The sequence below is a fragment of the Boleophthalmus pectinirostris genome, unplaced genomic scaffold (assembly GCF_026225935.1).
Source record: "Boleophthalmus pectinirostris isolate CB_2022bp ecotype Guang Dong unplaced genomic scaffold, ASM2622593v1 HiC_scaffold_19, whole genome shotgun sequence".
In the NCBI taxonomy this organism is placed as follows: domain Eukaryota; kingdom Metazoa; phylum Chordata; class Actinopteri; order Gobiiformes; family Gobiidae; genus Boleophthalmus; species Boleophthalmus pectinirostris.
The window spans coordinates 1,034,669-1,047,698 of record NW_026571140.1 but is presented as its reverse complement, the minus strand read 5'-3'; the positions used below and the strand labels follow the sequence as shown (position 1 = coordinate 1,047,698).

At 42.2% G+C, this 13,030-nt stretch overlaps 1 protein-coding gene across 3 annotated transcripts in view; it reads right to left on the bottom strand.

Moving 5' to 3' along the window:
• LOC110174506 (E3 SUMO-protein ligase PIAS1-like) overlaps nucleotides 1-13,030 on the bottom strand; it is an 88,970-nt gene that overhangs the window by 7,840 nt on the left and 68,100 nt on the right. For all 3 annotated transcript variants that reach the window (XM_055154459.1, XM_055154458.1, XM_055154460.1), the window contains 8 exons: nucleotides 12,661-12,795; nucleotides 11,092-11,197; nucleotides 10,381-10,454; nucleotides 7,279-7,439; nucleotides 4,660-4,793; nucleotides 2,057-2,399; nucleotides 1,313-1,452; nucleotides 557-597 (listed from right to left, as the gene is read on the bottom strand). In XM_055154459.1, the coding sequence (XP_055010434.1) occupies nucleotides 557-597; nucleotides 1,313-1,452; nucleotides 2,057-2,399; nucleotides 4,660-4,793; nucleotides 7,279-7,439; nucleotides 10,381-10,454; nucleotides 11,092-11,197; nucleotides 12,661-12,795 (1,134 nt within the window). The remainder of the gene's footprint in view (nucleotides 1-556; nucleotides 598-1,312; nucleotides 1,453-2,056; nucleotides 2,400-4,659; nucleotides 4,794-7,278; nucleotides 7,440-10,380; nucleotides 10,455-11,091; nucleotides 11,198-12,660; nucleotides 12,796-13,030) is intronic.

The window sequence follows — 13,030 nt, the reverse complement described above, 5'->3', positions numbered from 1 at the left end:
AGAGCCACACAGTTACTGCAGTTAGTGCTCAAGCATCCGCACCATGTGTAAATCCACGCTATTCCTTTTAGTAATGTAATAATCAGAGCGTAGAGGTCCAGTACAATGGTGGTATTCACAGTAGTTAGTCAGATGTGTCATAGGCCTCTGAGATGTTTTTTTTTTTTTTTTTTACAGATCATCAGAAATGTGCTCAAACATGTCTGTAAATATCTTGGTCAAGTTTCAACTATTGTGCAAAAATTTGAATGTAGTGTAAAACAAAACACCACCACACAGAAATATCCCCAACACCTTCATTTTGTGTCATGTTTATTACAGATGAAGGTACAAGATTACTCTGAAACTATTCTGAAGGTGCACATTTTGAATGATGAACAGACTGCAAACTAAGAGCTATTGTGTACTTGTAAAACAACCCAAAACAACACTATTCACTACACACTCAGATCAGATATCATCCTAACTCTACTGTGATGCTAGGACTTGTCTTTGGAGGGGCTGTGGGTGGAGAATGCTGCTACTGCTGCTGGTGCACAGTAGAGGGGGCAGTTACCTGATGATTGTCGCCTTGAAGAAAAGAGAAGAAGCTCAATTCTGCACAAACACAAAAGGAAGAGTCAGTTTCATCACAAAGAAACACACACAGTTTAAGAGAGGACACATCTGGAACGTTGTAAAAGGACATTCATTTCTGTAACAAGTTTTTAAGAGTGTATATGTCTGGCTGCTCATCCTAGAGACTTTTTCAGTTCTGTTCTGGTAACTCACCACCTTATATCAGTCTGAGGGGAGGAGCTAACTAAACTTAAAGCTGACACACCCTAGTTACAGTTACAGTTACAGTTACAGTTACAGTGAGGAGGATCTGTGATTAGTCCACTTTGGCAAGGTCTTCCTCTGACTCGCATCTAACAACAAACTGCTTTGTCAAAGAAAAACCAACAGCTCATTTCACAAAAACATTTCACAAAGGACACAAGTAAGGACTTCGAGGTTGGTTAAAATCCCATGATATGATGTTAAAAACTGAGCTTAAAAAAAAACAATGTTTCAACTGATGAGTGGATGAATACCAAAATATCAACCGATCAATAGTGACTGAGGTATCAAGAAGGATTGATTCTCATAAAAAACATGATATGGATATTTAAAATAGACTTTTGAGTTACGTTGTTTAGAATGCTGGTACCTGATTGGTCACTGGGCTGTGTGGTGATACCTGATTGGTCACTGGGCTGTGTGGTGATACCTGATTGGTCACTGAGCTGTGTGCTGGTACCTGATTGGTCATTGGACTGTGTGCTGGTACCTGATAGGTCATTGGGCGTGTGGTAGTATGGCCGGTAGTCTTGGATGAGGGGGGGCACTGGGGGCACGTAGCCCGTCTCCACAGTGGGCATGCTGGGTGTACGGCTCACAGGGGATGCCTGGTGGTGCAGGTTCAACACTCTGTACACATATGAAGAAGCAGACACTATTTTTAGCATTTGCGCAGGTATGAAATATTCATGTTTCATAAGCAGGGTGTTCAGACTGCAACTTTTAAATGAGAACATCTGGGCTGTCAGAATGTGCTTAAAGATGGGGTATTATGCTAAATAGACTTTGTGGAGCTTTCTACCTTGTTGTAACGTTGTTCCCTCATCAAAAACATGCCATGGAAAAGAGGTTTTAGATGTCATCCGTGCATGTCTGAGTATTTTAGTGATGAATATAGCATTCAAAACAATACAATCTAACGTGACAATTTAAATAGGTTGTAGCAATCAATACAACAAAGAAGTGTAATACCTGTTTTTTAAAAGACAGATTATGTAAAATAGACTTTTGTGACCTGCTGAGACAAGCCTCCATCCCGAGTCTTTACCCAGCCACCATACAGTAATCAGTCCATTACATCATTCATCAGTGAATATCTTAATTGCATATTACAGTTGAGGTGTGCTCCTTGAAACTGAACTGAATTTCATTCTTTTAATTAACTCATAGAAAGTTTTTTTTAAACAAATTTCTTGTCCATAATACAAGAAAAAAAGTATAAATGTGTACTGACCCTTTGTTGATGACAGGGGGCGACGTTGGGGACAGAGAAGGGCAGGCTCTCTTGATGGGTGGAGGCTGCGTGTGGGGCTGTGTCTGAGCCTGGTGCTGCGGCTGCGGAGGAGCGGCCGGTGCAGAGACAGGGGCGGGGACAGGTGCAGGGGCCGGAGCGGGGGCAGAGACAGGTGCGGGGGCCGGGGCGGGGGAGTCCGGGCCCTCGTCCTCAGAGGAGCTGTCCAGGGTCAGGTCGATCACCTCCACCCTCTTACTGCTGCTGCTGTGGTTGTGGTTGGAAAGGGCTGAGGAGGACGAGGAGGAGCTGTGGTGCTCTGACGATGAAGAGGTCCGACACGAGCCTGGGAGGAGGAGGATGAGGAGGAAGAGGAGGAGGAGGAGGAAGAGGAGGAGGTAAAGGGGAGGAGGAGGAAGAGGAGGACCATGGTTAATAAAACCATGTCACTGAAGAGATTATTATTACTAGGTCACGATAATTACTGTATTGATTTTTGTTCCATCAGTGCTAAGTGGAACAATAAAATATGGGGGTTGGTAATCACCCGTTATGATTAATCCTTCAGTCTGCCCCAGGGCGGCTGTGGCTACAATAGTAGTTTCAAATGAATCAGAAAACACACACCAAAGTTCTTGTAGAGGAGCAAATGCAAGGAACAGTAAAATAAAAGTGAAAAAATGCATAACACACTCAGACAGCTGATGTCCAAAAGCTTTTTAAAAAATTTTTTAAATAAACGTTTGGGCAGAAAAGCCTTGGTCAGATCATTTTTCTTGCTTTGGACCACAGTATACAATAGCAGCTTACCACCACTTAGTGTGGAGTGAATGAGTAATGTTCTGTAAACAGCTTTGGGTGTCATGAGAGGCATCATATAAATACAATGATAAATTAATTAAATTCATTCATTCATTATTGTGGGTTTGTTTTTGGGTTTTAGTTCATTTTTTTGTAATATAATAAGATTTCAAGTGTAGAGGTTTGAATAACTTTCATCTATTGCTCATTTGCAAACTACATACTGTGTTTCATACTACTATTGATTTATTACAGCTTATGTTTCTAACCAGATTGTACTAATCTAACTAACTAACATGAACTGTCCCGACACTGTGAGCGTTGTCCATTCCAGTCTAGTGCAGCTCAGTCTGCTACGCTGACTGTTCTGAGTACAGCCCAGCAGCGCAGTTTCACTTATCAGTAACAGAAATAATCAGGGTCAATATTTGTGAATTTACCTTTTGGATATTTCATGTCAAAGTACAAAGTAATCGATAGGAAAAAACTGGACCCACCTGTATGACATCATCACATTCTAGAATCTGAAACCACCTATAATCTGTATTCACATTACGTCACAAACCAAGAAGACGTTTGGAAACATATGATGACAACTTCCGGTTTAGATTCCGACACTGGATTCGACCGACTGTGATCAAACCCTCTGAGGTAAATGTGATCAGCGGTAAAATGAAGACTGCAGACGTATGCGCTGTTTGGAATCTGGAATTCTGGGCCTCAGTGCACTCGAACTTGTGTGTCAGTGGGGAAATGATGAAAACTGAGGGATGGTTGGAATTGCTGATTCGCCGAACAGAACGGAACACTACAATGATATGGAGATGAAGAAAACTGGGACGTTTTCTCATTTTCCTAGATTTATTCAGACTTACTACTGCGAACAGAACCCAAAGGAAGTTGTCATCGTATCTTTCCAAACGTCTTCCTGGTTTGTGACGTAAGCGTGAATACAGCCTATTGTGTCTGTGGGAATAAATTTGTTTCAGTATTTAATGTTTATTGTCTATATTTTCAACACATCGCCTTCAAAACTGGGAGTGATGACGGGACTAAAGTGTTCAGAGGAATGGCTTGATTGTCTGTGGTAAAAGTCAGGTATTCTCGGATTTTCTGAGTCCACATTTGACTTGGATATTTGCAGCTCTTTGTGCGCTCGTGAGGTGGGATTATTGAACTTTCTGTCCATGCCAAAATTATGCATCTGATTTAAAATTGAACATAGTGGTGCTCACTTAGAAGGAGGTTCAGGTTTCAAATGTATGGCCGGATTTCAACTGACATCACTACATTTCATCATTGCACAGGGATCGGGGCACGTCACATGACAATCGTTCAAACGCACACAGTCATTCATTAATCTACTTCGGTAGTTTATGGAAAGGGAAATAGAACTAATCACATTCCCCCTTCTGGGAGTATGACATCCTCACATTCAAAAATCTGAAAAACGATATAACAATTATAACGCAGAAAATAAGTTAAAAATGGAAGGTAAAGCGAGAATTCCTATTTTGCCTGTATCTTGTTGAAATGTCCACGTTCCCTTCCTTTGCAGCGTTGTATGGGGTTACTATGGGAACAGACGTTGACCGTGTGCTATGCTAAATGATGGCTCAACAAATTTAAAGTGACAGGCATAAACAAAGGAGGGGCCACGAAAATGCTTCTCTTTAATCTGAACTTCATTAGCAGCTCTCCGTACTCCCTCCTGTCTCCCCCTCCCCCATATCCCGACCTCCCCGCTGTCTGTCCCTCCCTCTCCCGTCTCCCCTCCTTCCGTCCCTCTACTCCCTCCGTCTTACCGTCCAGGCCGTTGTAGGAGGCGGCCGACACCTCCTGCACTTCCTTCTTTGCCCTCATGGGGGCCCAGCTGCCGTCCTCCTTGAACTGAATCTCGTCACAGTCGGTGCAGTTGTTGAGGATCTCCACAAAGAGCCTGCGAGGAGGAGGAGGAGGAGGAGAGCAAGGGGACGGGGAGGAGATGAACAGGAGGGGGAGGAGAGGAGGAGGAGCGCAACAATGTGAGAGAACGCAAGGATAAGTGGGTGTAATTATGATAATAGTAGAACAATTAAAGAGTTTTAGAAGAAACAATGGCACATCCTGTATTTTTCAGGTTTTAAGAAATTCAAATTCTTCCTTTAATGTTACACAGAATGCAGTCTAGAGGCCAGTGGCAGCTCACACTGTGGGGTGATGCAGTCCAAATAAGTCTAAAAACAATAGCTGCCAGACAGTGGTCATTTTGACAACCAGTTTTCATTGAAACTTAGTTCTTTGATTTAGCTTTTGTTTAGTCTCGTCCTGTTCATTTAGTCTACTCTGTTTCATTCAGTTAACCAAAAATGTATATATTTATCCAAGAGCCCATATTACTGTTAACAGACAAATTGTGCATGAACAAAACACTCTGATCCACCTTGTGATGTCATGTGGTAATTAGAAAGTGCTCCACTGAGTTTTTTCAACTCTTTCACCTGCACAAGAATCATTTGGATTATTTCAACCCTAGAACTGACAATCTCCATCAAACAAAAGGTAAAAGGAGCTGTTCACTTCATGACATCACGACATGGAACAGAGCATTTTGAGCTTTAGAGATGCAGACAGACTAATAATAAAGGGTTACGCAAACGTGTGAATGAAACAAGGTTTTTGATGAGGAGGCAAGTTTTAACACGATTTAAAGTTCATAAATCAATGTTGCATAATGAAGGACCATTACATTTATGATAATCAATTACTGACAGGGATGTAACAATAACTGAAATATCGTGATATTGTATCGTCAAAGTTCTCACAATAATATCGTGGACCATCACAATATATCATTTACAATTACAAGTCTCTTTGCTTTAATTAAGAGTTATGGTGCCGCAACAGCTAAAAAAAAAACACAGAGTGAACTACACAGACCATGATACTTTGCTCCATTTCAAGAAATAACTGTTATAAGCACTTTTAAATCTCAGTTCTTTGGATTGAGTCTTGTCGAGGCATTTTAAGAGGAAAAAGGAGCATATTCACAGTTTTGTCAGTCTCCATAAAATATCACAATAAATATCGTATTGTGAGATGTATATCGTGAAAATATCGTACTGTGAGATTTGGATATTGTTACATCTCTAATCGTGAGCGTCCCCACTTTATCATAAGGTTTCCCACAATATCACAATAAATATCGTACGATGAGGTTCATACAGTGAAGATATCGTATTGTGAGCCTTGGATATCGTTACACCCCTAATTACTGATTATTAAATTATCTCAGTGCAAGAAATGTGAGCGCTGAAATGATCAAATGAGGCTGGTGAAGATGAGTGGGAAACTAATAATACAAGGTGAGCTAACAGTTTTGACGTCTGGAGAAGGGAATGAATGTTTAAAGGGATTTTAAATGCAAGATTAACACTTATACTGACAATAATCACACAAACAGAAATTACATTTTTGGTAAGAACGACTGAACATGTCCAAACAAAGCTGGAGATAAATCATGGCTGATTGCAGAAAAGCAGATGTTTCAGACAGATAGGGCCATAACTCACAGATGATCACATGTGAATCAAACTCCACTCGTTTTTATGATCAGTTTTATCCCCACAGCAAGTTCCAGCTCGACTTCACCCAGAGGACGTCCCTCATCTCCCACAGGCAGCCGTCACTGTCTCTCACCAGTGTGTGTCTCATCAGTGTGTCTCTCACCAGTGTGTGTCTCATCAGTGTGTCTCTCACCAGTGTGTGTCTCATCAGTGTGTCTCTCACCAGTGTGTGTCTCATCAGTGTGTCTCTCACCAGTGTGTGTCTCATCAGTGTGTCTCTCACCAGTGTGTGTCTCATCAGTGTGTCTCTCACCAGTGTGTGTCTCATCAGTGTGTCTCTCACCAGTGTGTCTCACCAGTGTGTCTCTCACCAGTGTGTCTCTCACCAGTGTGTCTCTACCAGTGTGTCTCTCACCAGTGTGTCTCTACCAGTGTGTCTCTACCAGTGTGTCTCTACCAGTGTGTCTCTACCAGTGTGTCTCTACCAGTGTGTCTCTACCAGTGTGTCTCTCACCAGTGCAGGATTTGGACGTTTGTTAGTCAAATGTGTGGAGACCTCAAAGATGGCTCATTTCCAGTTGCGTAAGAAGGTGCAGTGAATCTTTGGTGGTGTTTCCTTGCTTAACTCATGAAGATGTTATTGCTTTGCTTCTAATGTTCCTCAGTATGGCATTAAGGATAAAATCTTGCATTTGTTCAAATACAATTTTTTTTATTCCAAAAAAACAACACATTGTGGAACATTCCCCTTTACTGCCTCAGACCCTTCCCCCCTCCATCTCCCCTCTGTCTCCCCTTTGGTCCTCCAGGCCCCGGGCCTCCTCCCCCCTCACTCTCCCCTTTAGTCCTGAACATGACCATGCGTGTGTGCAGCCTCACCCGTCGATGATGAGGTGCCCGTAGGGCGCCTTCTTGTCACACACGGGGCACACCCAGGTGGGCTTCTTCTCGTTCATCTGGAGGTAGAGCGTGGCGTCGAAGCACTGCAGGTGAGAGCACGTGAGCGCCCGGCACGGCACCGTCAAACGCATCTTCCCTAACTGTAGAACAACACAACACAGGTCAGAGTACTGCCCCCTGGAGGCCACTCACACTCACAGGTGGAATAGACAGAGAATGTGACACAAGAAATATTGATAAACTAAAGTCAGGAACATTTTGTTTGACTAGCGTTACAATGATAAAATTTCAAACTTGGTCTCAATACTACGTAAAAAAGCTTGAAACTTCCACAATGACAGGGAAAAAAACTAAACAAAAAAAAATTAGCACAATAGAATGAAATTTTCAGCACAGAATAAAAGTGCATTTTTTAAGTTACCGTGTGGTTTTATACTGGTGTTTTTAAAGTTCAAGTTGCTCTAAAACTGTTAACATTGTTTTACATTTTGCTCATATTAATCCATAACAGCTTAATAACACAAACTGGTCCATTGACTTCCTGTTCAAAATTGCAGAATTGAAAAACCCCATCTCCTGATCTTAGAGTCTTCATTTTATTTAAAAAAATAATAATAATAATACTAAGAACAGGGAAGTGAGCAGGGATAAGTGCTAAGCTTCAAATACAGGACATTACAGGATTACTCAAACATGCATGAATCAATCCAAATAAAAGTTTGAGTAAGATCATGATGACTGATCACTGCTATAACACTGTGGTAACATGCACACTCTAACTCTCATTGTTACCATAGTTACAAGATTATTTAAATTAAGTGTAATCAGCAAAATCATCTCATTTCTTTCTGATCGTGATCTCTGATCACTCACATGGGAGTTTGCAGTTTGAATATCATTTAAGTCATCTTAAATGCCCAGAAATCCTCTCATAATCAGATTTCAGTGTGCGTGTGGACAAAGTCATTACAAAGTTTGCAAAATATGTGCCCATTCATTTACACTGATTTAATGTGGATTTTGTTTGTGTTTCAATAAAAGGCCATACATTCGTGCAATAGCTGGGTTTCACATGACGTCACAGGGCTCCGTTTGTCAGCACAAAATCAGATGGAGGGCAGGAAGTGAACTGACTGGAGGAAAATGCCGATGTGTTGTGTAGTTTACGGCTGTGCCAACTGTTCTAAACGAGAGAAGAAAAGCGATTTTTTTAGAGTACCGAATATAGTCGTCCACAAAGGTCAGAATTGGGAAAAGCCGACAGAACAACGCCGTAAAAAGTGGATTACAAACCTGTTTGCGGTCAGGAGGAGCAGAATTCGCTAATGCTCGTGTCTGCAGTGACCACATCGTCAAAGGTTTGTTACAAAGATAAATAGTTTATTGTGGTTTACCTAAACATAAACGAATCATTAACGACTAACGGCGAACAACGTTTGTTGACATTAAATAGTTCAGATAGAGGTTAGTGCCGATACACTGCAGTCTTTCCCATAACAGTTTATACACATAAAATAAGAGAAACACTCACCCCGGCGAAGACCAAACGATAATCATCATTTAGGCGTTTTAGCACCGAGGTTGAGGACCCATCCACTCACAAAAAAAGTTCTATGCCTCCAAACTTTTGTACATCTTCATCTGTTGTCTGGTGTAAAACGATGTCTGAAGAGCTAAAGAGTTGGTGATCTCCTCTGCCTCGATTGTCAGCAAATCTTTTACTTCAGTTGAAAATTCTCTCATTTTCAATAAGATGGGGTCACGCCCAATATATTTGTCAACTAACTGCTCGTACTTTTGCCTCGCTACTGGCTCTAAATCCTGACAATAAGAACTCTTCTCCATATCTGTGTTCTCCAGAGCCGTGTTTGTCGTGTTTGTCTTCACTTCCTGCCCTCCACCTGAAATTCGCGCATCATCGTGATCACGTGACTGAAACCCTCCTATTATATTAATCGCATTCCCTAGAAATAGCTCTTCAGTTTGAATTTTTTCTTTTTTTTTCTTTTGTTTTTTTAACCTCAGTCTGTTAAAATAAGCACAATGAAAGTGTACAACATAATACTAGTCAAATAAGTGCAGACTAGTCAATTACTACAAAAAATTGTGGTAGTAATAGTAGTGGGTCTATAAACCTCATTTAGCCAAAACAAATTCAAACTATATCCTTGGATACACTCAAAGTAAAAGGTTACTGCAGATGAGACCAGAAAACAACTCGAGTTCATCTGACAGATCTGAGGCTTGAGTGGAAACACCGGCATTAGTGTGTATGTAAAGGGCAGGTGTATGAGTGTGAGCAGAACCAGGGCGCGCCAGGACACACACACACGTGGAGAGCAGCAGATGGGTCTCAACATGAGCACATATTTGACACTGGAGACTTTAGGGGCTTTCCAGGAATTTATGCAAAGTTTTTTAACAGTGTTTTCTGAGTGAGCGGCACTAACCCAGAGCTCTGAGCTGTCGCAATATTCAGAGCATCCATACTGTACGTACAAACACTATGTGGAAATGGCAAAGAAGTAGCAATTAACTTAAAGCAGGTCTATTCTGTTAAATCAAGCTTGTTTCCCTTTTCATTTATGGAGTGTTCATGCATGTTTGAGTGATTCATCCCGTAACTGTTACTCTCCTGTATTCAAGCCATCATTGGTCCGATCAATCCCATTGCTCTGCACTTACTTCCATAAGTACCACATTTTGTTACAAATGGTAACAAATCCTCTCCTCCCTATTGTGATGTGCAGTTCACCAGAGAAACCGACAGCATGAGGCGCTTTGTCGTGCTGTTGCTTATGGTAACTTGTCTCTTAGTAAGTAGTTTCAGATCAATATTGTGATTTCAAATTTCCAAACTGTAACATAATGAACTTTTTTTTTTTTTTTCTGTAAGTTTCCTTTATTTCTTGGTTATATGATAAACCCTGACCCAGATCTTATGATGAACTATGTGCACAGGGTTGTAAAAGACATTTAACTCTTCCTATGCCAGTACTATGGGTCTTCCATTCTATCATCCTCCCATCACTGTGCTACTCTGAAGTGTGACCTTTGACCCCGTTTAAAGCCTGGACCTACCGGGCAGAGCAGGGACACACGGAGACTGGTGGTGGCGATCTCACTGTCCGGGTCTGCGGTCAGCTTCTCTTTGACTGCACAGAGACGACAGGTCAGTACACACACCAGCACTGTACTCAGAGCCGTACCCACACACACACACACACACACACCCACAACTACACACACAACTACACACATAACTACACGCACAGCCACAACCACACACACAACCACACACACAACCACACACACAACTACACACACAACTACACACACAGTCACACCCACAGCCACACCCACACACACAACAACTACACACACAACTACACACACAACTACACACATAACTACACGCACAGCCACAACCACACACACAACCACACACACAACTACACACACAACTACACGCACAGTCACACCCACAGCCACACCCACACACACAACAACTACACACACAACTACACACACAACTACACACACAACCACACACACAACTACACACACAACTACACGCACAGTCACACCCACAGTCACGCCCACACACACAACAACTACACACACAACTACACACAACTACACGCACAGTCACACCCACAGTCACGCCCACAGCCACACCCACACCCACAACAACACACAGAGTAGTTTAATCTTGTGACACCCTCTCACCCACACTCACACCCATCCACCCCATCACCCAGATTCACACCCCCAGCCCGAGCCCACACTCACTGAGGGCTCTGGAGTGGTCGGGGTTCCTGATGCCTTTGGCCCTGAGCCTCTGTAAGAGCACGGAGGATGACTGCTGCTTCACCAGGTACACAGCCATCGAGTAACTCTGTGAACACACACAACAACAAGGATGAATTTCAACTACTGTGCAACCTTTTGGAACTGGCCTGGGGTCTGGAAGAGTTTGCTAAACTGTGTCTGAACATGAACAGACAGAAAAAAAGCTGGGGCAGGTCACTTTTTTGTAAATTAGGTAATATTGTTTTGTGTCTCCCAAAGAGTATAATGTAAAAGCAGCACTTAACAACAAAAGCAGTGCTCTGATTGGCTCATTAGCTGTGTGAGGGCGGTCCACCCAAGTGTCACTGTTCTAAAGCCGAGTGTGTGCCTGAAAATGAATACATGTGGAAGTGGATGTTAACAATGTGTGTGTTGATAAAAAGTCACGAATGTGTGCTTTTAATAATCTAAATCCCTTTTGGCTTTAAACACACTTTAATCAATATGTCAACACTAAGACCCATTCTGCAGTTTAAATGGCCACATGTATTTATACTGATTATTACTGTTACTAAAACTCAATACACAATATGTCGATCATCTTTATGATTTAGAGATCAGATTACAACTGAACCTGTGGTTAAGAGGAGGTGATGGCACTCGGACAGAAAAGAGAGACTGCTGTAACATACACTGTACAGGCTGTGCCATAGACTGTAGTGTGTATGGGCAGTGTCACAGACTGTAGTGTGTATGGGCAGTGTCACAGACTGTAGTGTGTATGGGCAGTGTCACAGACTGTAGTGTGTATGGGCAGTGTCACAGACTGTAGTGTGTATGGGCAGTGTCACAGACTGTAGTGTGTATGGGCAGTGTCACAGACTGTAGTGTGTATGGGCAGTGCACTCTTACCAGCTGCTGCTCTGCTCCAGTGACTGTGCGCCCTTTTCGTGTCTTTCTCATTATAGCACATGCCCCAACATTGGGCTGGACACTAAATGAGTGGAAGTAGCTCCTGTGCGCTACACCTCTGCTGATGAAAATGAAATTGCTGATAGTAAAAAGCAGGACACAGCCCCAGTGTGTGTGATGAAAGATTTGAGTAGAAAATGCTGTGCAGTCCCACACAAACAGGACTTCTGCTCACCCTAAGGGCAGAGAGAGGGGAGCACTTCTCTGGATTTCTTACTTTAATCTAAACTAACTAAATCAAGATGAATGTTTATGTGTTGAGAGCACCACATGCTCTGGACTGTCCTCTGCTGAATTTGATGTGTGTATATTTGAATAGATTATTTTGCCACAATTTTTACAAACTTTAGCATTGATTATTTGCATCAATATTGGGCCAATAAGAGGTGAAAGTGTTTTCTGTCTGAATATCAGAGCTACTATGAGAAGGAACTTTCCAGAGCATGAGCTGATGGAACCATTTCATGACTGTGCCAAATGTAAAGGCAGAAGTCAAATGTGACGAGATGGTTTCTCCCATGTGTACAGTCCAGATCTCTTCCCATCCGTAGTACACAGAGTTACCATGTGATTATACACAGCATTAGAAGTGGTTACCCTGCCAATCTCCCCGCTCCAGGACACTACGATGGTGTTGGGGACAGTGGTGGACAGCCGCACCAGAGATGTGATGTTGATGGGTCTGCTGGGACGCTTGGGCTCCACGCCGTTTTTGGTGGGAGGCAGATAACCCTGAGAGACAGAGAGAGAAATACATTTAAAAATCTTTGATTTGGTTGCAGTTTGAGCTGGACCACATGATGTAAATTTGATTCATGATGTCATCCCTGTGATAATATTTTTGTAACATGGTCATATTGTGATTCTCTCTTGTTTTATTTAAAGGGTCTGTACATGTTTGCCAACAGCAACAGGACAGAGGTGTTTTTATGATGTTATTATGTTTGTTTCTTTATTGCTGCTGCCG